Genomic DNA, 23,076 nt, shown 5'->3' with positions numbered 1-23,076 from the left:
TCATGTCTTGTCCCTGTGCTCCCCATTCTATTCGTTTCCCTCTGCTGGTCTTATTTGGTTCTTTCCCTCTTTCTATCCCTCTCTCTCCCCCTCCCTCTCTCACTCTCTCGCTCTCTCTTCTCTCTATCGTTCCGTTCCTGCTCCCAGCTGTTCCTATTCCCCTAATCATCATTTAGTCTTCCCACACCTGTTCCCGATCCTTTCCCCTGATTAGAATCCCTATTTATTCCTTTGTGTTCCGTTCCTGTCCCGTCGGTTCCTTGTTTAGTATTCACCATGCTGTGATTGCGTATCGCCCTGTCCTGTCGTGTTTTTGCTGTGATTGTGTATCGCCCTGTCCTGTCGTGTTTTTTGCCTTCATCAGATGCTGCGTGTGAGCAGGTGTCTCTGTCAACTACGGCCTGCGCCTACCCGAAGCGACCTGCAGTCTGTGGCCGCTTCTCTTGTTATTCCCCTCTACAGACTAGAGGATTTCTGTTATTCCCTGTTTGGACTTGAATAAACTCTGTTTCTGTTAAGTCGCTTTTGGGTCCTCTTTCACCTGCATGACAATATTAGCCCAACACATGATGCATTTATGAAAACTTCAGATGTTTCTGAGTCACACAACATTGAATTGAATTGTCATTGGGGTACAATTTGGACTATAATAATTGGTGTCACACAGTCCAAGATGATCTAACCTGCTTCCCAGTCTACCAAATGCAAACTAAAAATATGGTTTTGTCTCAGTGTACACAAATGGGTGTGTCATGCCTTTTTTTGTAGTGTGATTGGGAAACATCTTGAGGATTGCAGAAATGTATCATGTGTTGGGCTAATATGTTGGATAGATGTCGAAAGAGGTTACAGAAGATAGAACTGCAAAAAATGTCCCACTTTATCCAAATTCCCCCTATATGCTTTTTAAAGTGCTTCTGTTAGAAACATTTACATTTGGCCCTATCCATAATAGGCCAATTTCCCAGTGGCATGTATTCATGGATGCCAAGGGAAGCCAGGCATCCCGAAAAAATGTACCAACAGAAAAACAACAACAAAAAAACGAATAAAATAATGAATGTTTCATAATTTTCCTTCAATCCGCAAAAGGCTGAATATATCTCACCGGAGAAAGCATCTGAGCGAGGGAATCAGTGCCCCACTGTCTTTGTATGTGTAGCCCATCTATCTGATACTGTCTGGTCAAAAAGAGTATTACATAATAAAGTATAAAATAATAGCCAATCAGCTTTGAGGTAAACTGAGTGAGCTATTGTGTGAATAGCGCTGGTGCTCCAAAAACAAAGTGTCAAGGGAAGCCAGTTAGTAGTTGGCTTCACACCAATCACATCAACAACAAAAAATGTCATTGATAGAAAAAAAATGAATTGTTGTTCTCTGGTTGCTAGCTAGCTAGCTAGCTAAAATTGTCCCTTTCCTGTCACGCCCTGTTCTGTTTGACCTGTTCCTGTGATTGTTTCCATCCCCTCCAGGTGTCGCTTATTTTCCCCAGTGTATTTATCCCTGTGTTTCCTGTCTCTCTGTGCCAGTTCGTTTTGTATTTTTCCAAGTCAACCAGCATTTTTCCTGTTCTCCTGCTTTTTGCATTCTCCTTTTTCTAGTCCTCCCGGTTTTGACCCTTGCCTGTTTCTGGACTTTGTACCCGCCTGCCTGACCATTCTGCCTGCCTTGACCACTAGCCTGTCTTCCCCTCTGTACCTCCTGGACTCTGTTCTTGTTTTGACCTTTTTGCCTGTCCACGACCATTCTCTTGCCTACCCCTTTGGATTAATGAACATTGTAAGACTCCAACCATCTGCCTCTGTGTCTGCATTTGGGTCTCGCCTTGTGCCTTGATATTTCCTAAATTAGCCATGGATGGAGATAGGGATTTGTACTTGTGGTTTTACTTAATTGTCTGTACTGGCCAATTATTATAACAGAGATTCTGATCCAACCATAAATTCTTACATTGTGCCCCTGGCCTGAGAGGATGGAAGTTCAATATGTAGCTATATGTAGTAGGCTAATGTTAAGTAGCTGGCTCATTGTTGCCCATGAAAGGAAATTAGGCTAGCGAGCAAGCATTTTAACCAGGTAGCCTAGGACAACAAACTAAAAGTGTGTACTGTATGACAGAGTCATAGATTGTTTTGTCAACTATGGTGGAAATTACAAGATTATTTTATAATACTTTTATTGCATCAAATTGTTGTTTTATGCAACAGAATAGAGGGTTCTTATAACTCTTTTGTGTCTGTGTGAACTGAAAGTGGGCCTCTGGGAGATAACACTGACAGGAGATTTGCGATGTCTTTAGGGATACGCATTCTAGAGCTTTAGTTAATGTTTCTGTACTGGGGTACCAGGGGGAGATGGCTCCAGTATGGAGTTGGGGGCCAGACACTGGTCTCTACACAATGAGAACTGTTTTTACAGCAGATTCTGTCTGCTTTGAATTATAAGTATCTTTCATACAAATCTTAACCTTGTGACCCACACATACATCTGTTGTGTGTCATGAGACTGAATGAGGATGGACTTTGCTATAAAATGCTGTGGCTCAAACCAGCTGGTTGAGTTCTCAGTGATTACCTCCAGGCGTGATTACCGACCAGCTCCATTAGCAGCAGTATTTAGCACTAACTGAAGTTTATTTAGTGCTTTATCCGGGTAGCCGGAAAGTAGAGCATTGCAGAAGTCTAACCTAGAAGTAACAAAAGCATGGATTAATTTTTCTGCATCATTTTTGGACAGAAAGTTTCTGATTTTTGCAATGGTACGTAGATGGAAAAAAGCTGTCCTTGAAACAGTCTTGATAAGTTCGTCAAAAGAGAGATCAGGGTCCAGAGTAATGCCGGGGTCCTTCACAGTTTTTTTTGAGACGACTGTACAACCATCAAGATTAATTGTCAGATTCAACAGAACATCTCTTTGTTTCTTGGGACCTAGAACAAGCATCTCTGTTTTGTCTGAGTTTAAAAGTAGAAAGTTTGCAGCCATCCACTTCCTTATGTCTGAAACACAGGCTTCTAGCGAGGGCAATTTTAGGGCTTCACCATGTTTCATTGAAATGTACAGCTGTGTGTCATCCGCATAGCAGTGAAAGTTAGCATTATGTTCTCGAATGACATCCACAAAAGGTAAAATATATAGTGAAAACAATAGTGGTCCTAAAACGGAACCTTGAGGAACACCGAAATTTACAGTTGATTTGTCAGAGGACAAACCATTCACAGAGACAAACTGATATCTTTCCGACAGATAAGATCTAAACCAGGCCAGAACTTGTCCGTGTCGACCAATTTGGGTTTCCAATCTCTCCAAAAGAATGTGGTGATTGATGGTATCAGAAGCAGCACTAAGGTCTAGGAGCACGAGGACAGATGCAGAGCCTCGGTCTGATGTCATTTATCACCTTCACAAGTGCAGTCTCAGTGCTATTATGGGGTCTAAAACCAGACTGAAGCATTTTGTAATCATTGTTTGTCTTCAGGAAGGCAATGAGTTGCTGCACAACAACTTTTTATTTTGAGAGGAATGGAAGGGATAAAGCCCTTAGCCTTGGTATATTGGCCGTATAACACAAAGGTGCCTTATTGCTATTATATACTGGTTACCAATGTAATTAGTAAGCAGTAAAATAAACAAATGAATCCAAAAGTAACTGAAAGTAATGAGATTACTTCACTGAGTTTGGTTAAACCAAAAAAGTATGCTATTGATTACAAGTTTGGATAGGTAACTACCCAGCAAGTTCTGAGAACAATATGCTTCTTAGAACTCGATGAGAGTGTTGTTGTCTTATGGTTGTTGTGCATACAACCTTCCCAGGTTCTGGGATGGGTACTGGATACCCAGCTAGCACATAACATCCCGAGATTCATATGTTTCTGTGAATTTAAGTACTTCAGCATAATGTTTCCTACAAGTTTCCTCATGGTTCCATTTAAAGTCATGTTCTCAGGACATTAAGAAAAGGTTCTATAAAAACAACAAGAAAACATTAGTAACGTTCAAATAACGTTTTAATGTTATTTAAAAACATAGACACTGAGAACGGAATGTATATCTTGTTAAGTTTCTTCAGGTGTGAGAGGAATTAGTGGGTGCAGCCAACACACCTGAACACACTTAATAAGATAGAGAGAGTTTTGGTGACACTGAGAACAGAATATATATGTTTAACATTCTTAAAATGTTATTTGATCTTAATGAGTGCGTGTTTCCTTTGGAATGGGATCTGTTTTAAAATAATAAAATAAACTGCTTTGTATGAGTAAAAAAACATGGTATGCTAGCTCCATCCTGGTGGTGCAGTGGACTAATTCCAGGGATAGCGAACAGAATATTATAGGCTGAATCTCACTGACTTCGTAATAAAAAATAAATATGCTGCTTCCTACCTTTGCTTAGAGTTCAAAACAGTTAAACTAAGCTAGCAGTGCTATTAAAAGTGTTATTAAAAAAGGTTCTCAGAATATTATTTAATTACCTTCAAATAACATTTTGCAATCGCAACAAATAATCTGCTCAAACCCCATCCGAGGATCATCCAAAGTCATGCTATAAATTATCGGAGAACCCAAAGATTCCTAGATGCCCTTCCAGACTCCATCCACCTACCCAAGGAAGTCAGAGTACAAAAATCAGTTAACCACCTAACTGAGGAACTCAATTGAACCTTGCGCAATACCCTAGATGCAGTCGCACTCCTAAAAGCAAAATACATTTATCATAAGAAACTAGCTCCCTGGTATACAGAAAATACCCGAGCTCTGAAGCAAGCTTCCAGAAAATTTGAACGGAAATGGCTCTACACAAAACTGGAAGTCTTCCGACTAGCTTGGAAAGACCGTACCGTGCAGTACCATGCAGTATCGAAGAGCCCTCACTGCTTCTCGTTCATCCTATTTTTCTAACTTAATTGAGGAAAATAAGAACAATCCAAATTGTATTCTTGGTACTGTCGCAAAACTAACTAAAAAGCAGCATTCCCCAAGGGATGGCTTTCACTTCAGCAGTGATAAATTCATGAACTTCTTTGAGGAAAAGATCGTGATCATTAGAAAGCAAGTTACGGACTCCTCTTTAAATATGCATATTCCTCCAAAGTTCAGTTGTCCTGAGTCTGCACAACTCTGCCAGGACCTAGGATCAAGGGAGACACTCAAGTATTTTAATAATATATCTCTTGACACATTGGCCTCTAAACCTTCAAGCTGCATACTGGACACTATTCCAACTAAATCAAATCAAATTGTATTTATATAGCCCTTCGTACATCAGCTGATATCTCAAAGTGCTGTACAGAAACCCAGCCTAAAACCCCAAACAGCAAGCAATGCAGGTGTAGAAGCACGGTGGCTAGGAAAAACTCCCTAGAAAGGCCAAAACCTAGGAAGAAACCTAGAGAGGAACCAGGCTATGTGGGGTGGCCAGTCCTCTTCTGGCTGTGCCGGGTGGAGATTATAACAGAACATGGCCAAGATGTTCAAATGTTCATAAACGACCAGCATGGTCGAATAATAGTAAGGCAGAACAGTTTAAACTGGAGCAGCAGCATGGCCAGGTGGACTGGGGACAGCAAGGAGTCATCATGTCAGGTAGTCCTGGGGCATGGTCCTAGGGCTCAGGTCAGTTGAAACTGGAGCAGCAGCATGGCCAGGTGGACTGGGGACAGCAAGGAAATCAAATCAAATTTATTTGTCACATACACATGGTTAGCAGATGTTAATGCGAGTGTAGCGAAATGCTTGTGCTTCTAGTTCCGACAATGCAGTAATAACCAACAAGTAATCTAACTAACAATTCCTAAACTACTGTTTTATACACAGTGTAAGGGGATAAAGAATATGTACATAAGGATATATGAATGAGTGATGGTACAGAGCAGCATAGGCAAGATACAGTAGATGGTATCAAGTACAGTATATACATATAAGATGAGTATGTAAGCTACCTGTCCCAGACTTGCTGTTTTCAACTCTCTAGAGACAACAGGAGCGGTCGAGATACTCTGAATGATTGGCTATGAAAACCCAACTAACATTTACTCCTGAGGTTGCACCCTCGACAACCACTGTGATTATTATTACTTGACCATGCAGGTCATCTATGAACATTTTAACTTCTTGGCCATGTTCTGTTATAATCTCCACCCGACACAGCCAGAAGAGGACTGGCCACCCCTCATAGCCTGGTTCCTCTATAGTTTTCTTCCTAGGTTCTGGCCTTTCGAGGGAGTATTTCCTAGCCACCGTGCTTCTACACCTGCATTGCTTGCTATTTGGGGTTTTAGGCTGGGCTTCTGTACAGCACTTTCTGACATCAGCTGATGTAAGAAGGGCTTTATAAATATATTTGATTTGATGTTTTACAGATCAATAAATGTATAGCTTTGTGCCAAGAACCAATGGGAAACCAAAAACGTACATTACCACAACTTCCAAGGAACCAAATGTGCTATTTGCGTAGTAACTGTAATAGATTAGGCCTACATTTAGAGAGGAATCTACCCAACACTTCCTGAGAGTGAGTAGTAGGCTAAAACAAGACAAACAAATGTAGCCTAAACAAATCATGCTGTAGATGATATGATTTTTTATCTTGACAGGCTTTCCAAATAAAGAGAACTGAAATGTTGCAAACATTTGAATGTACTTCATGGTTAATCTATTCCTTTAATGCAATCAAATATTCATACATTCAATTGATCAAATATACTACTGTGTACTAGAGACAATGCCTACAGGACTTCCTTATGATGATCCCTCGTTCAACATGATGTTCCATATACACATGCAATAGAAATGTAAGAAATACACAAATTGGCTTATAAAACAGCATTGCAACTGTGATATTATGCAAGATACAAAAACATATATACGATTTTTTATAAATCCTCCTCTCCCTTTACACCGGATGTAGCTAGTTTCTTCTTTTTTTTTAAAACTGTACAAGCAGCAACACCTTGGCTCCATGGGATAGTGCATTGGCGCTACACAGACCAGCGATGGGAAAGAAAACTCGCACAGGAACAGGAGGACGCAGAACAATACTGCAACTTTCCCCACCTCGAAGCGGGACAGGCGGTGGAAGAGAAGACGCTTTAGGTTCCGAAGGTAAAAACACCATCATATTTTCTGTTTTAGTTTATGGTTGGTGGATGATTCGTTCAAAATCGGGCCCATTTTTCTAATGATCAACACTGAAGAGAAACTAGCTAGCCTAACGTTAACTAATTGGCCTCGCCGGTGACGTAGCCTAGCTAGTTGTTCAAAATGTAGCTGGCTACGTTAGTTACCGATATTCCGGAAATATATGCATTGCTTGACTTTGTTACTATATTTAAATAACTGGTTGCTCTTTTCGAAACAAAGTATGCCAATGCTATTTATTTATGTTGGTGTTTTCGGGTTTCTAAATAGTGTTAGCTAGGTAGCCTAGCCAGCTAGCATGTTAGCATATTGGTGAAATAACGATTTGTAGTGGCGCGCGGCCTGTGTATTTCGCGAACAAACGCCGCGACACCAGCGAACTAGCTAGGCATATCAATGGTAACGTTAGCTTACTGTTGATTACGAGTTAATAGACTGACTCTACTGAGGCCTCTGGTCAATCCAGACCACATATATAACTACATAATTCCGCTACTTTGACAATTGCATTGATGCCTTTTTCTGCAGACGAAGGTAACGGCGATGGATACAGTTTTCTGAGAGAAGTAACAACCGAAATGAGGATCCCAGCAGTTAAAGCCACAGGTGAGATATAACTTGTGTGTAACTTTGTTAATGCACCCGTTTGTTTGCAAGCTTGTGTGAACTCGTGAACGACTGGGTTCAAACCTGGGTCTCCTGCCGTAAGACTGTCACCCTGCCGTAAGACTGTCACCCTGCCGTAAGACTGTCACCCTGCCGTAAGACTGTCACCCTGCCGTAAGACTGTCACCCTGCCGTAAGACTGTCACCCTGCCGTAAGACTGTCACCCTGCCGTAAGACTGTCACCCTGCCGTAAGACTGTCACCCTGCCGTAAGACTGTCACCCTGCCGTAAGACTGTCACCCTGCCGTAAGACTGTCACCCTGCCGTAAGACTGTCACCCTGCCGTAAGACTGTCACCCTGCCGTAAGACTGTCACCCTGCCGTAAGACTGTCACCCTGCCGTAAGACTGTCACCCTGCCGTAAGACTGTCACCCTGCCGTAAGACTGTCACCCTGCCGTAAGACTGTCACCCTGCCGTAAGACTGTCACCCTGCCGTAAGACTGTCACCCTGCCGTAAGACTGTCACCCTGCCGTAAGACTGTCACCCTGCCGTAAGACTGTCACCCTGCCGAGCTCTAGCCAAGTAGCTATCTCAACTCCACTAGACCATGTCCATGGAGTTGAGCGCAAGTGTTTTTGGAGTGAATATCTGACTCGAGTCGCTGTGCAGTCAATTTCAAAAATGTATATTCTTAAACCCTTACCATGTACCTATGTTTGTCATCTGTTGCGTGGTTATTCTTTGTTAGCTAAAATCCTTTCTTTTTAACAAAATGTTAATAAAATATAACTACCAACTGTTTCATTGTCGCTCTTGCTCTAATGGCAACTGAGCATGAATGCATGTTCCGATTGAATCTCAGACAAAGCAGTCAGTGGCTTTATTTTATTACCATTTTATTAAAAGTTCTGGATTTCAGTAAACAAAGACACACAACAGAGGACAAACATATGTACATGATAAGGTTGTAAGAATGAAAATATTTGAACTATTGACTGCACTGTGAGTCAGAGGTTCACTCAAATCTCATCTGCACTCAACTTTGCGGATATGGTATCGTGGAGTTGAGGTGTACTTGGCTAGCTGAGCTCAAGCCTATGCATTATCTGGGGGGGGTAACACAAGATGTCTTCAGGTTACTAATCACACACAAGCATGTTTGCCTACAAACAGTACATTACCTCACCAGTTTGTTGTGTTTCTTCCCAGAGGGTCTGTCCCTCCTGGGGGCCTATGAGGACAGTGATGAAGAAGAGGATACAGACTCACAGCCTTCCACCATCAGGACCCAACACAACCAGTCTGCAGACATACTCGCCAACTTCATGGCCGTCAGTATAAAAATCCTGTTTTTCTGTTAGTTTCATAGTCTTTTCCCAGTCGGCTGTGTTCCTACCTCAGTCATTCAGTGATGTGATGAACTGTTTGTTTCCATTAAGCTGTGTCACTGACGTTGGTAGTGTAAATCCTTCTCTGCACACCACAGCCTTGAAATAGCTTCTCACAGAAGAAAATATACCTTAGGCCTTTCAACCCATTGTTTTATGTCGTAAATTTTATATCCGGTACTTGGGAATTTCAAATTTATAACAAAAGAAATGAAAATACATCTTTTTCTACAAAATTATGGTGATATCAGGGCTCTCTTCCTAGTTGTCTTAGAATGCTAAATACCTGCGATTGTCTCGTGTAGGCCTGTATTTCTCTGCTTTGTTCATGTCTTTAGACAGGTGGTGTCCTTCGACAACCTAATTTAATCACCCCCCCAATAGGAAATTGATGCCATCACCACACAGCCGGGCTCAGAGGAACCCACAGGGGATCTGTCGGCCCCAGCCCCCACCCCACCACGTCCAGAACCCAAAGCCCAGCAACATGCCTTAGAGACTGGGACAGAGCCGGAGAGCACTGGGGCAGACTTCCAGTATGATACCCATACTTCACTAGCTGGAGGTGACTGTTTTTTTGTATTTCATAAATAGCATAAACTTACCTGAGAAGTAGCAGTTAGCCTAGCCATTGTTTGGGATTGTGACATGTTAAGTGTGTGTTTTTGAAGACTGGAGTTCCTTCCTTATTTGTGTTTCCTGTCCACCAGTTGGAGGATTGGAGATGGGTGACTGGCAGGAGGTGTGGGATGACAACACAGGTTGTTACTACTACTGGAACACTCAAACCAATGAGGTGGCTTGGCAGCTGCCTTACTACCTGGCCCACCAGGTGCAAGGCCTGCAGCAGTACGCAGACAGGTGAAGTGTAAAAATTGATGGTACTACATAATAATATACAAATGTTAGTCATAAACAAGTGGTTTTGTATTTTACAGCATGACTCTGAAATGTGTATTTTCTACTTGGAGTTGAAGATTTCACCTGTTTTCTATTTCATCCCCTGTAGCTCAACAGTCAATGGCAACGGAACTACACAGAGTGCAGGTTACCATGATGAACAACACTCTACTGCCGTCAGTGCTCCGATGCCTAAGACAATAAAGGTGAGTTATTTGAGTATTTTTGTGCGCTCAATGATTTAGTTTTAATCCAAACATAGTACTCAACTATCCATTAGTGTGTGTGTGTGTCAATAACTCTGTGTCTATCCTCTGACAGGAGGTGATGGAGAGCGTGGTTGCCCTGACCAGTGAAGAAGAGGATCGTCATGGTGTGGCCGCCTCCCTCCTCGGTCCCCTCATCCCTGTAGAGGTGAAAGAAGCGGAAGAGAAGTGGAGGAAAAGGCTTGTGGGAGGGCTGGAGGAGAAGGAGAACAGTCTGGAGGATAGCTTGCCAGGGTCCCCCCCTTCCCCCCTGAATGAGCCAGACACCCCCACACACCCCCTGAGAGACCAGCGCAGCAGGAACCAGTCTGTGGAAAACTCTGAGGAAGAGGAGACGGAAGAGGACACCATGGAGCTGGAGCTGGCTCTGGAGAGGAAAAAGGTCAGCTTATTCATCCTTTATTAAACCAGGGATGTTGACATTGACATCTCTTTCAAGTGAGTTTATACACTGAGTGTACAAAACATTATGCTCTTTCCATGACATAGACTGACCAGATGAATCCAAGTTAAAGCTATGATGCCACCTGTTAAATCTACTTAATTTAATGTAGGTGGAGGGGACAGGAAAATTATTTTAACTTGAGACATGGATTGTGTGCGTGTTCCATTTACAGGGTGAATGGGCAAGACAAGTTTTAAGTGCCTTTGAACGGGGTATGTAGTAGGTGCCAGATGCAACAGTTTGAGTCAAGAACTGCAACGCTGCTGGGTTTTTCACTCTGTGTCCCGTGTGTATCAAGTATGGTGGACATCCAGCCAACTTGACACAAATGTGGGAAGCATTGGAATCAACATGTCTAGTATCCCTGTGGACGCTTTCGACACCTTGTAGAGTCCATGCCCTGACGAATTGAGGCTGTTCTGAGGGCAAAGGGGAGGTTCAACTCAATATAATGTTTTGTGCACTATGTATGTTGTGATTATTTTTAAAAGGTCAGACCAGAATGTTGACACAATTAAATACTTGCAGAATTAAGTGTACCTTTGGGAGTTATCGTTTACCATGACTCGAACATGAACATTTGTCCTCTTTTTGTTATTCTGCCCCCTAGGCTGAGTTACGGGCGTTGGAGGAGGGTGATGGCAGTGCGGGGGGCTCCAGTCCCTGTTCTGAGGCAAGTCAGGAGGCCCCCGAGCCCTGTAGCCTGCTCCTAAAGAAGGCCAAGTGGAAGACGGCCTTCCTTAGAGCAGCCAGCCCCGACTCAAACAGCAGGGGCTCAGATACACGGGAAGACCCCGACACAAGTGAGTGTCTGGAGAACAGTTAGGGTGCGATCTGGTCCGGATACACACATTCTTGGCAGTTTATATCATTCAATTTTTCTGATGTGGTTAATCCTAAAATGTAAACACTTCTCAAGGTCTTCTGATATGCTGCATAGACCAATTGTCATACAAATGTAATGTGTAGGCGTCATCTTAATACTAGTCCTCTTGTGTGTCTTGCAGCACATTCCAAAGTCCCAGAGAAGGCCGGAGAAGAGCAGGAGAAGGAGACCGGGGACAGAACGTTAACCAACGTGCCACCAAAAGAGGAGGTGGAAACTCCGGAGCTCAGGGTATGGAACCTTTTTAACTACTCCCACACAGATTTAACTCTCAGTAGTAGAGCCTGAGCAGGAAAAATCCAGAGTGATAAAATAACTGGTGAATAACATTTAAAAATTATTGTTGTCTTTTGAATGATCAGTTTCAGATCGGAGAACTTGCCAACACCTTAACCAGCAAGATGGCGTTCTTAGGGATCAACAAGAAAACCATCTCTAACTTCCAGCTACTTCTGTTACAAACTGAGGTGAGATGACCATGACCTGTTTATTATAGCTTACCTCCAGTCACAGTAAAAGCTTATATCTTTAGGTCCAGATTAGATTATTTTGGCCTAGAAACTAGTTAGCTAGCTGCATGACTCTCAATGGTGAGAACTTTCACAAACCTTTCAGATTGTGTTTACTAGTCACAATTGCAGGGTACAACCTTTGAGTACCAACATGCAGGACTAAGTCAAATAAAAATAATACAAATGGTAATAAAAAAACAAGAATATACTGTAAATAGAAAAAGCTCCTATTTACATAACAATCTGTACTGAATGACGGCAATTGATCATTCTGATGGGCGATGTTTATTATTTTTTTTTAATTAATGTTATAACATTATAGAAAATAAATGTACATGCCTAACCGTCATTGTCCCCCCCCCCCATGCTTCTCTCCCTCTCAGACGCGGATCGCTGACTGGCGGGAAGGGGCTCTGAACGGGATCTATCTCCGCCGTAGGCTGCAGGAAGCCGCCGAGCACATAAAACATTACGAACTTAACGCCGCCCCTAAAGGCTGGTCCTGCCACTGGGACAGGTACGCCCTCCTTACCTTTAACATCTCTTAAACACCCCCCACCTCCCCAAACCCAGTGTGACCACAACCCCCTCAGAGCTGGGGTTGGCATCTATTTAACCTGATATGAGGGAGATCTTAACCAGTCCCAGTGGATAAAATGAAACCGAGACAGACCCTCAAGGTTTCTGTGATGCAATGCTGGCACTGTCAGTGGTGATATGGGAGCAGCCATACAGGCCAGCTTGATCCCCTAACACTGTACCACCAGATGCGGATACGGGATCCCTGTCCTGTCCACCCATAGCCCAGACTCTGGCTCTTGTCTTTGGGGGACCCTCTGTAGACTGTTTGGGGGGTCCAGTCAGTGGAATGGGGGTACGTAGCTAGGAAGGTGGTTGTGTGCACTTTACAGGACTACAGCCCCCAGAATGCATTGCTGGGCGAAATGAGTGACAGATTGAAGCCCCGGAAACGAGGAGTGTCAAACATCAGTTAAAGCGAAGACGGAGCGTTGACGAGGACCCAGCAGGTCAGACCAACTCTATTTCATATGTTTCCTGTTTTTACTTTTTATTCCTTGATTGACTGAATTTATAGATAGTTCTGATGTAAAAAAAAATAAAATAAAAAGTTGTTGAATTGATGACTGTCTCTTTTGCATCTATCTCTGTTTGGGGGGGGCTGTATGTTGTCATAACAACCATTATGTGGACCATTATTCTGATCGTCTGAACACTGCTTTGACGATCAACTTTGCAGGACCCGAGCTGATAGGTTTTGGTTTGTTAATTTGGTTTTAAGAAAGTTAGTGGGTTCACCATCAATGTCCCCCATCATGATCCAATCTGGCTCTTCTCCTGGATGGCTAACCTGGCTGTCCAGCCCAACACCCCCCCCCCCCCCCCTCAGGGTATACTGCGACTCAGCTAGTTATAAGGCCAGCTGTTGAGACTCTGCCTTCTATCTCTGTTCTCCCTCCTAGAGAGCACAGGAGGTATTTCTATACCAATGACCGCACCAATGCCTCCCAGTGGGACTTCCCAGCTGAGGAAGAGGAAGAGGAGGAGGAGGAAGGACCAGAAACCACGTTGTCCATACAGGGGGAACCCAAACCCCCACCCGTACCTGCTGGTGGGCTCGCAGTTGCAGGTCCGTTCTCAAGACCCCTCACCATTATTTTAAAATCCCCTTATTTTCTCCTGAGCGACAGCCTCTATCTTTAGGTCCAGATGTATCGCTTGGCCTTGAAACCACACTAGTTGTGTAGTTGCATGACTCGAACTTTCGCAGACCTGTACTGAAGGAGGGACGCATAGAGCATTGGGCTTAGTAACTAACAAGCAGGTCTTGCGCTATGAAACCTGCCACGGTCATATGTTACTAAAAAGTCCGTATTTGGTGAACCTTACTCACTTCTCCCCTCTGACAAAGAAAATGGGTACATTTTTATACATTTTCTATCATATTGCAGGAGCTTCAGTCTTCTCACCCGTCGTCCCCCCTCAGCCTAGCCTTCCCTCCTGTTGGTCTATGCCTCAGCCCCCACTTCCCCCTGACCAGCCCCCTCCCCCGTCCGACATCCCCCTGCCCCCCTCCACCCCCCGGAGTCGCCTCCCCGCCCCCTCCTCCTCCTCCCTGGAGGATGATGGTGAGATAGAGGAGGTAGAGATGGAGGATGATGACTGTGAGCCTCCAGCACCAGGAACAGAGCCTCTCCTCCCCCTGGGTGTCATGAAGGTATGGGACCGTTCTACACATCCAGACCTCAAGTCTCATCTCAGTAGGCTGGTTAGTCTATTCACAAATCACACTTTCTAGATGACAGCCTAGGCCAGCAGTTGTCAAGTGCCAGTCAGTGGGCCTGCTGGTTTTTATGTTAACATGACTCTCAATGATAACTTTCATAGACCTGTACTGAATTACTGTGATTGCAAACCATTTTTTTGTTGTTGATGGGAGACGTGCATAGCGAGCATTTTGTTGGACATTAGCATAAACTTTTACTGTAAGCTTATCTTTTTGTCTTCACTCAGGTTGTGGAGTCTACAGCTTCCCTGGGTAAGGGTCAGAAACGCAAAGCTTCAGGAGCAGGTCAGCTGACCAAGGCAGTAACAATCGGCAGCAGTGCCATCCTCTATACACAGATCACCTCCACGGCAGGTAAAAAGCTATGATATCATCGAGTCGGTGTGCCTGCTGGTTTTTTCATGAAAACATACTTCTTTAAAGTAGTAGGACTCTCAATGATGTCAACTTTCACAGACCTGTACTGAATTACTTTGATTGAATGATTTTTCTGATTGGAGATGTATGGCCCTAGTGTATCTCTGTATAGGTGTTCGGCTGTTTAATTGCAAACCATAAAGTTTTTTTGTGTGTTCCTTTCTGTGTCCTCAGCCCCTGTGATGTCAGGAGCTGCCTACTGGGGAGTGTCTGCGGTAGCTGCACCTCCACTGCCTTCTGAACCTGCGGCCCCACCTATCCCACCTCCCCCCTACTCGCCCCCCGCCACCCCCCACTCAGCCCCCCTCTACCCTGGACCCCACAGGGCTTAAAACACTGCCCACGGACAAGACCAAGAAACTGAAGAAGGATAAGGTTGGGCGTCTTTGACTTATACAATGGCATCTGTTCTATGCATTGATAAGGAAAAAGGATGGTACAAGATTGGCACAGTCTAATTCAATGTAATAACTATTTAAATTGATAGCTTTGTCCTAGTTGTATCGAACCACAGTGACGCTCTTAAATGACAATCCCCCCCCATGGTCTCCTTTATTCTCCTTCCCCACATCCCTGGTTGCTGTGTCCAGTCGAAGAAGAGCAAGACGAAGATGCCGTCCCTGGTGAAGAAGTGGCAGAGCATCCAGAAGGAACTGGACGAGGAGGAGAAGTCTAGTTCCAGTGACGAGGACAGGGACCAGCTCAACAAGAGGGGCATCGAGGAGTGGAAACAGCAGCAGCTACTCACGTAAGTGGTTCCCCTGAACTACTGTGATTGCAAGCGAGTTGTCCTCGTCAGAAAAATATCTATCAATCTTACTAATAAAGCCCTTTTTACATCAGCCGATGTCAGTGTTATACATAAACCCAGCTTAAAACCCCAAACAGCAAGCAATGCAGATGTAGAAGCACGGTGGCTAGGGAAAACTCTCGGAAGTAACCGAGAGGAACCAGGCTCTGAGAAGTGGCCAGTCCTCTTCTGGCTGTGCCGGGTGGAGATTACAGTACATGGCCAAGATGTTCAAACGTTCATTGATGACCAGCAGGGTATAATAATAAACACAGTGGTTGTAGAGGGTGCAACAGGTCAGCACCTCAGGAGTAAATGTCAGTTGGCTTTTCATAGCCAGTGCGGTAGAGAATGTCAAACATACTTTTTGTATATTAGAAGTTGTTAAAATGTTTTTTTTTTGTGAAAATCTTTCTTACTACCTCTATCTTTTGGGTTGCAGTGGAAAAGCTGGAAAGAACGCAAACTTTGAGGCTTTACCTGATGACTGGCGAGAGAGACTGTTGAAGAAGAGGAAGATGATGAAGAGCACGTAACACGCACACTCCTCTCCCTGCCTCCACATGTGTGTGTGCACATGCCATCCTCCCCTAAACCCTTACTGAGAAGAATCAGTGGACTGTGCACTTTTTACGCTTTCACTGTCTTTTTGAAACTGTTTGAAATGGATAAATACATTGGATGGGTTTGAATGTTCTTTTTTTTCTCGCTGTAATACCCACTATTGTTTTTACATGTTACCTTGGAGACTCCCCCTACCAAGCCTCCCTCTCTGCTTGACCTGTTTTAAAGCATAAATGTTGTTTTCTGTGAAATGTTTGGGAATGCTGGAGTTTCTAAACCTTTGTTTATAGTGGAGATCAACTTTTATATGTAGTTGTGTTTTGACCTCTCCCATGTCCTTGCCCATTTTCATAAACTATGATCAATGACACCTTCCTAATAACTCTGGTCCATATTCAGTTTTTAATGTTGCTGTATCGCTCTCTGCTGTTACTCTAAAGTATCCAGGCAGGGCAGAAGACTGCTGGATGCTTCAACTATAGTGACTGACAGTACTTTTAGTTTATTCATGGTATACCCTCAACATATCCTGTCAGATTTTTCTTGTCGTCTGACAAAGATATGATCTTTAAACCGTGTATACAAGTCCGTTTTCACATGGTCCAATAGTGGAAACCGCTTCATAGCAGACTTTCTCTGCACAAATTTGAAGTAAAGCCAGTAGGTGAAATGACCAAACAACCCATTTCCCAGCCCACTATTTTTGACTTGTCTTTTCCCTTTGTCCAGAGTTGAGAAATACATGATGACATGCCAATAATAAAAATATGTGCCAATTGATTTATCATATCATACTATTTGCTTAAATATATTTTCAATTTGTGCTGAAAATCAAGTATAGTTTGGTGGCAAGGACAGTGTCCTGTTTTTTTGGGGAGCAGTTTTCAGCTGTGTACATTGCATATGTCTTGGTAAAAACACCCTTCATGTTTATGATATGGTGGTGGTGAGGGAATGCAACAATATTGTATATTGTTTGGGGAAAACATATGGGGTCAATTTTACGCCTTAAGTATTGAAATCAAAGTCAAATAACTTGTAAACATCAGAAATAAAGTTGGAAATGTGAATAATGAGAAGTGATGGATGTTGAGAGAATTGTTTGTAGATTTGTAAACAAAAGGAGCAAAACTAATATAAAAGCAGAACAAATTATTTGGAAACTAATTTAAAAATAGTCTTTAATTTGAACTTTTCAAACAACCAACCCTATTGAATCCATTTCACTCTTGCCTGCAGTTACTACCTTTGGTTAGATGACTTGGATCTTTGCTTTCACTGCCAGTTTTTTTTCCGATTGCGAGTTTTGGTGGTTTATTTTGTCCTACTCAGTTGTCATTTTATGATTTCATGTCTATAGACTGTTTAGTGAGGAGCTAAACCGGAAATTGCTTCTGCTACATTTTTCAAGTACCATCCCTGAGATGACTAATACAAGAAATGATTGACAGTCATTTTCAGCGATCAATATAACCGGTCTAGTTTCCTGATCATATTGGAGCTCCCTGCTGTGTTGCTCTGGATGTCTTAGTCTAACGTCTGTAACTAGATGCTTAAAAACCTGTAGAATGAGAGTAGTTACTCAATATTTTTCTGTTGTTCAAGGCTCAAACTCCTATGGGTCCATTCGGCAAAACCACTCCCACCATCACCAACCGAAGTTGCAGCCATTGTGTCCTTTCCAAATAGCCTATATGTTTTGTATTGAATTACTTGTAAACTTCATACTTTTTAGTAGTTCCAATAAGCCTCCAGTGTTATTTGTTTGAACAGTCACTGAGGCTGTATTTAACTTTAAACGATAATTATTTCAGATGCAGCAGGTTTAGATACTTAGCTAACTAGCATTGATAGCTTAGCACAAAAGATACAGGCTGAGAGACAATGATTCCTGTACATTTTTCCAGTTATTCTTCTAACAGGCTTAAGGTTACATTTAAATTTCTGAACCAAGAGGCGCAACATGGCAAGACTTTCTTGAATGCTTGAGAAACAAACCAAACAGACTTGGGCAGGGTTTGACATGTGAAAAATTCTTGCTTGTCAATCTAAAGGCACAACCTGAATTCGAGCCAATAATAAGTAGTTGAATATGTTACTCCACAACCTTGTGAAAATGACATGTTTTCATTTTAGTCCCCAAAAAAACTATCGAAGGAGTGCCTTTTGATTTGACAGCCTGCAATTTGAGATTATTGGATCCAACGGCCGTGTCTTTGTGAGACAAAGAGGAGGTGAACGGATGATTTCTGCATGTGTGATTTCCACCGTAAAGCATGGAGGAGGTGTGATGGTGCTTTGCTTTATTTAGAATTCAAGGCACACTTAACCAGCATGGCTACCACAGCATTCTGCAGCGATACGCCAGCCCATCTGGTTTGTGTTTAGTGTTAGTGTCATTTCTTTTTCAACAGGACAATGACCTAACCCACCTCCAGGCTGTGTAAGGGCTATTTGACCAAGATGAGTGATGCACCAGATGACCTGGCCTCAACCAAATTAAGATGGTTTGAGATTAATTGGACCACAGAGTGAAGGAAAAGCAGCCAACAATTGCTCAGCATATGTGGGAACTCCTTCAAGACTGTTGGAAAAGCATTCCAGGTGAAGCAGGCTGATAGAATGCCAAGAGGGTGAAAAGCTGTTATCAAGGCAAAGGGTGGCTACTTTGAAGAATCTCAAATATAAAATATATTTGGATTTGTTTAACACTTTTTGGTTCCTACATGATTCCATATGTGTTTCATAGTTTTGATGTCTTCACTATTCTACAATGTAGAAAATATTTAAAATAAAGAAAACTCCTTGAAGGAGTGGGTGCATCCAAACTTCTAAACGGTACTGTATAGCTTACACCAAAGGGTAGAAGCTATATATTTTGAGCAAAATAGTGCATCTCAGCATCTGTGGTCTAAGATTTATGCTTAATGATGTGGACTGCAAATTACATCATGATGGGAGTAGGCCTGGGCTCACAGAAATAAGAATCAATAGAATGGGCTTGGAACTCTAACCCTGGAAATTGACTGGTAACTTCATGGGTACACTCCCAATGGCTGCCTGGTATTGTGACGCAATAATTTCAATGTTTTTTTGGAATTTCTATTCATTCTTATTTCTAAGCCAGTTTAATATTCAATAGCATTCAAGCTTTGGCAACCTCAGATGAAGTACGATGTTTTACCGGCTCATTTTGGAGAACGAATTAGGCCTGTAGCATGGACGGCGACAAGGCCCGAAAAGTAAGTCCATTTCTATCGCTATAGGCCTACCTTGAAATGATTGACTGTAGACAGTTTTTGTATTGATTACACTGAAAAATGTATGGAAACGGGTGCATGTCTGAGGTTATGTGTAAATCCCCTGTCGTCAGCATGGAGTCTATAAAATGGATCGATTTGGCTAAGATCATTGTGTGTTAGGAATTGCCATTTAATCAGACCCGTATGCCCGAGGCCGCTCACGCACACCAGGCGCCAGGAAACATTTACTAAGCGGGCAGTCGAAATCGATGAGGGGGCACATTTTTGGGGGCTCTTGCATTGGAATTATATTGAATTCTGCTTATATCACAAACATAAAGTTCAAATGCTGAGACTCAGAGATCATCGAGTGCATTTGAAGTAAGGTAGGTTGGTGCAAAAGCTGTTGTATTTCCGCTACGTATCAGCACCATGGACAGTGCCCTACACACTTAAGCAAGTCCGTTTGGTAATGAATATAGGCTACAAGATAGATAGGGTAATTCAATTATTACAAACAGCCTATGTGAATGCAGGTGTACAAAATAATACAAACAAAATACTGAAAGTAGCCTAGCAGCCTAGTTATTCATGCATGCAAACAAAAATAGGCTACTGAATAGCAGTTTGGCTTGGAATAGCCTACTGACACAACTGTGAATGCAACGATTGAACGTGAACAGCGGTACCAAGTAGTATGACTAGTAAACAAAATGTAAGATTGATAAAGACATGACACAATCTACAGTATATTTAGGCTAGTTACATTAACAGTAAACAAATGCAGCAAACAAAAGGCAAATAACCAAAACATAGTCTACAGCCTGCAACAGTGAGATGCAGCCATGCACAGCTGTCTTGCCAAAACAACAGGCCCGCTTCAAACATGGAAAGTCGTGCTGCTCAGGGGTTCAGCAACACGTTGTGATATGGTACAATACACTTCTGTGGATCAAATTAGACCCACATAATCAATTAAGCAATGCCAGCCTACCATAAATACGTTTCCAACATGTACTATTCCATTTACAACCACGAAACCAATAGGCTACAAAGAAAACCATAATAGAATGTATCTACTGTATTTCTATGATTAAACATACCAATATGTACAGTGCTTTCAGAAAGTATTCACACCCCTTGACTTTTTCCACATTTTGTTGTGTTACAGCCTGAATATAACATTTATTAAATTAAGTTTTTGTGCCACTGATCTACACATAATACCCCATAATGTAAAAGTGGAATGAAGTTTTTTAGACATTTTTACAAATTTATAAAAAATGAAAAGCTGAAATATCTTGAGTCAAAAAGTATTCAACCCCTTTGTTATGTTAAGCATTGGCTGACTGGGACAAAAATTCAGCCCTGGCAATCTAGCAACACATCATACCCTAGTGGTAATCACTATTACATATTATGCAATTGGCATTACATTTGTGTGTCTCTTTCTGTTTTCTTCCTATCGCCACTGCACCTCAATGCCTATACTGACCCAGCAACATATCAGTTGTGAATGAATAAACAAATGTTTTAGATAAAGAAGAATAAATACTGAATAAATGCCTAATAGGTTACCATTGGCTCATAATACCTTATATTTATTTGGCTAATTAGTGCCTGGCTATGATCAAAAGAAAATATATTGGTCACATTCCCAGAATACAGGATGTAAATGTTGCAGCGAAATGCTTACTCACAGGCTCTCCTCAACAGTGCAACACACACACATACACACAGACATAAATACAACCAAGTAATAGAAACATATTTTAAAAAGGAGGAAGGGTAGTAGGAATATTTACACAATATACTATGAATATACTATGAGTATACTATGAGTATACTATGAATATACTATGAATTCTACAGAATATGCTGGGATGGAAAGGTAAAGAAAGAAGATACCTAGTCAGTTGCACAACTGAATGCATTCAACTGAAATGTGTCTCCTGCATTTAACTCAACCCCTCTGAATCAGAGAGGTGCAGTGGGGTGTTCGTAGTGAGGATGACTGGCTACTATTTGGAACTTTGTGAGGTGATGCCCAGAAACGCTGAGGCATCACCCAAGTGGGTGCTACCCAGAGTGGAAGAGTAATCCAGTGGCTATAAGACTCAGGCTGGTTCCCAGACTTGCCCTCTACAAGATCATTAACAAACTCCATCACAATCATCTACCATTCTCTAACCAGCTCTCTCCGCTCAAGCCATGAATGAACCCTCCATCTTGGCAGGAAGCAGCTTTCAAAGACTTGGCCTCTATTGGTTCACCTGTCCTGATGTATTGCTTGTTTGTTTTTTGCTGTTGAAGCACTTTGAGAATCTATGAAAAGCCCTACAGAAATGCCATACATTATTATTATTATTACTACTATTATTATTATTAATACTATTACAACTCTTATTACTATAATTATTACTGTTGTTATTAGTACTATTTGTATGATTATTAATACTATTATGAGTATTGCTGTTATTACTGTTGTTATTATTCCTACTATTATTACTAATATTAAATTATTATTATTATTATTATTACTATTAAGGACTCTGTATGGTCAATCCGAATTCTGCATTGGCCACAGAAGTCAGAGCATTCATGCTTCTTGCGCTTCGCGGATGTCAGGGATCCCGCCGGAACTTTCATTACGCACACCTGCCCCCTATTCCCACTGATTAGGACTTGTATAAGTGTGCCCTTCAGTTTACATTGGACTTTTGATTATTATTACAATGTCCGTTGGTGCGCGTGAGTACCTGTGCTGTGTGTTTTGGGCTTTCGTGTCCTTGTGGATTGCGCAGATGATTACGGTTCTCGTCACGTGTGTTAATCATATGATGTAGGGTAATAAAAATGATAAATAATGACCATGAGTTTGCTTATAAAAACATTTTCTTTGTATTTTTTCAAGTTATACTTTTGATTGAATAAATAACAGCTTTAAGAATACATTTTAAACATATTTACATATTCATATTCACAAGAGGACCTAAATGACATTTAGCTACAATTGATAAAACGCTGAATAGTTACATTTAATTTTTAAGTAACATTTAATTTTTAAGTAAAATTTCTTCAGTGCTCTTCCATATCACTCCTCATTCTCAGTAATGCTGTTCACAGCCAAGTCATTCCAGAACTGCCTTCGATTTGAAGGCATCAGAGGACACATCTTGGTGATTATGATCATCTTCTTGGACTCTTCTATCCCTCTATCCTGTGTATGTAGTGTCAAGAGTGTCTCTAGAGTGACTTTCTTCATGAGGAAGTCAAGCTCTATGAAGTCCTTTTCTTCATGGGAGACTTTGTAGAAGAGGCTCCTGGATCCACGCCTCAATTGGATCTCAGCCATCTCTGCCAGCTTTGGTGCTGCTGCCTTCTTCAGCTTGATGATGGAATGGCCAGCTTTCCATTCCAGGATGTTTTCCTTTTTAATTCCGGCAACCTCCACCTTGCCTGCATTGGAAGTAGCGACCACATGGAGGAAGTCCCCGAAGTCGTACACCACACCTCCAGGTCGAGGTTTCATTTCCTGTTCCACGCCATGGTGGAAACTGTCTGCACTCATGAAGGTGTGTCCTTGCTCGAAGAACTTGAGGGTGATGT

The 23,076-nt window shown here is 42.2% G+C and overlaps 1 protein-coding gene across 1 annotated transcript; it reads left to right on the top strand.

The window, feature by feature from the left end:
• The first annotated feature begins 6,940 nt into the window (after nt 1-6,940).
• LOC124038585 (formin-binding protein 4-like) lies at nt 6,941-17,017 on the top strand. The gene is given in 18 exon segments (XM_046354634.1): nt 6,941-7,106; nt 7,671-7,748; nt 8,962-9,083; nt 9,525-9,705; nt 9,851-10,001; nt 10,150-10,246; nt 10,362-10,688; nt 11,362-11,554; nt 11,759-11,868; nt 12,000-12,104; nt 12,533-12,666; nt 13,631-13,797; nt 14,120-14,385; nt 14,682-14,808; nt 15,046-15,133; nt 15,135-15,246; nt 15,462-15,619; nt 16,104-17,017. Coding segments are annotated over 18 exon segments (2,619 nt in total). The 5' UTR covers nt 6,941-6,997; the 3' UTR covers nt 16,198-17,017.
• The last annotated feature ends 6,059 nt before the right edge of the window (nt 17,018-23,076 follow it).

Source organism: Oncorhynchus gorbuscha, linkage group LG01 (assembly GCF_021184085.1).
Source record: "Oncorhynchus gorbuscha isolate QuinsamMale2020 ecotype Even-year linkage group LG01, OgorEven_v1.0, whole genome shotgun sequence".
In the NCBI taxonomy this organism is placed as follows: Eukaryota; Metazoa; Chordata; class Actinopteri; order Salmoniformes; family Salmonidae; genus Oncorhynchus; species Oncorhynchus gorbuscha.
The sequence above is the reverse complement of the archived record's forward strand: the minus strand, read 5'-3'. Positions and strand labels throughout refer to the sequence as shown.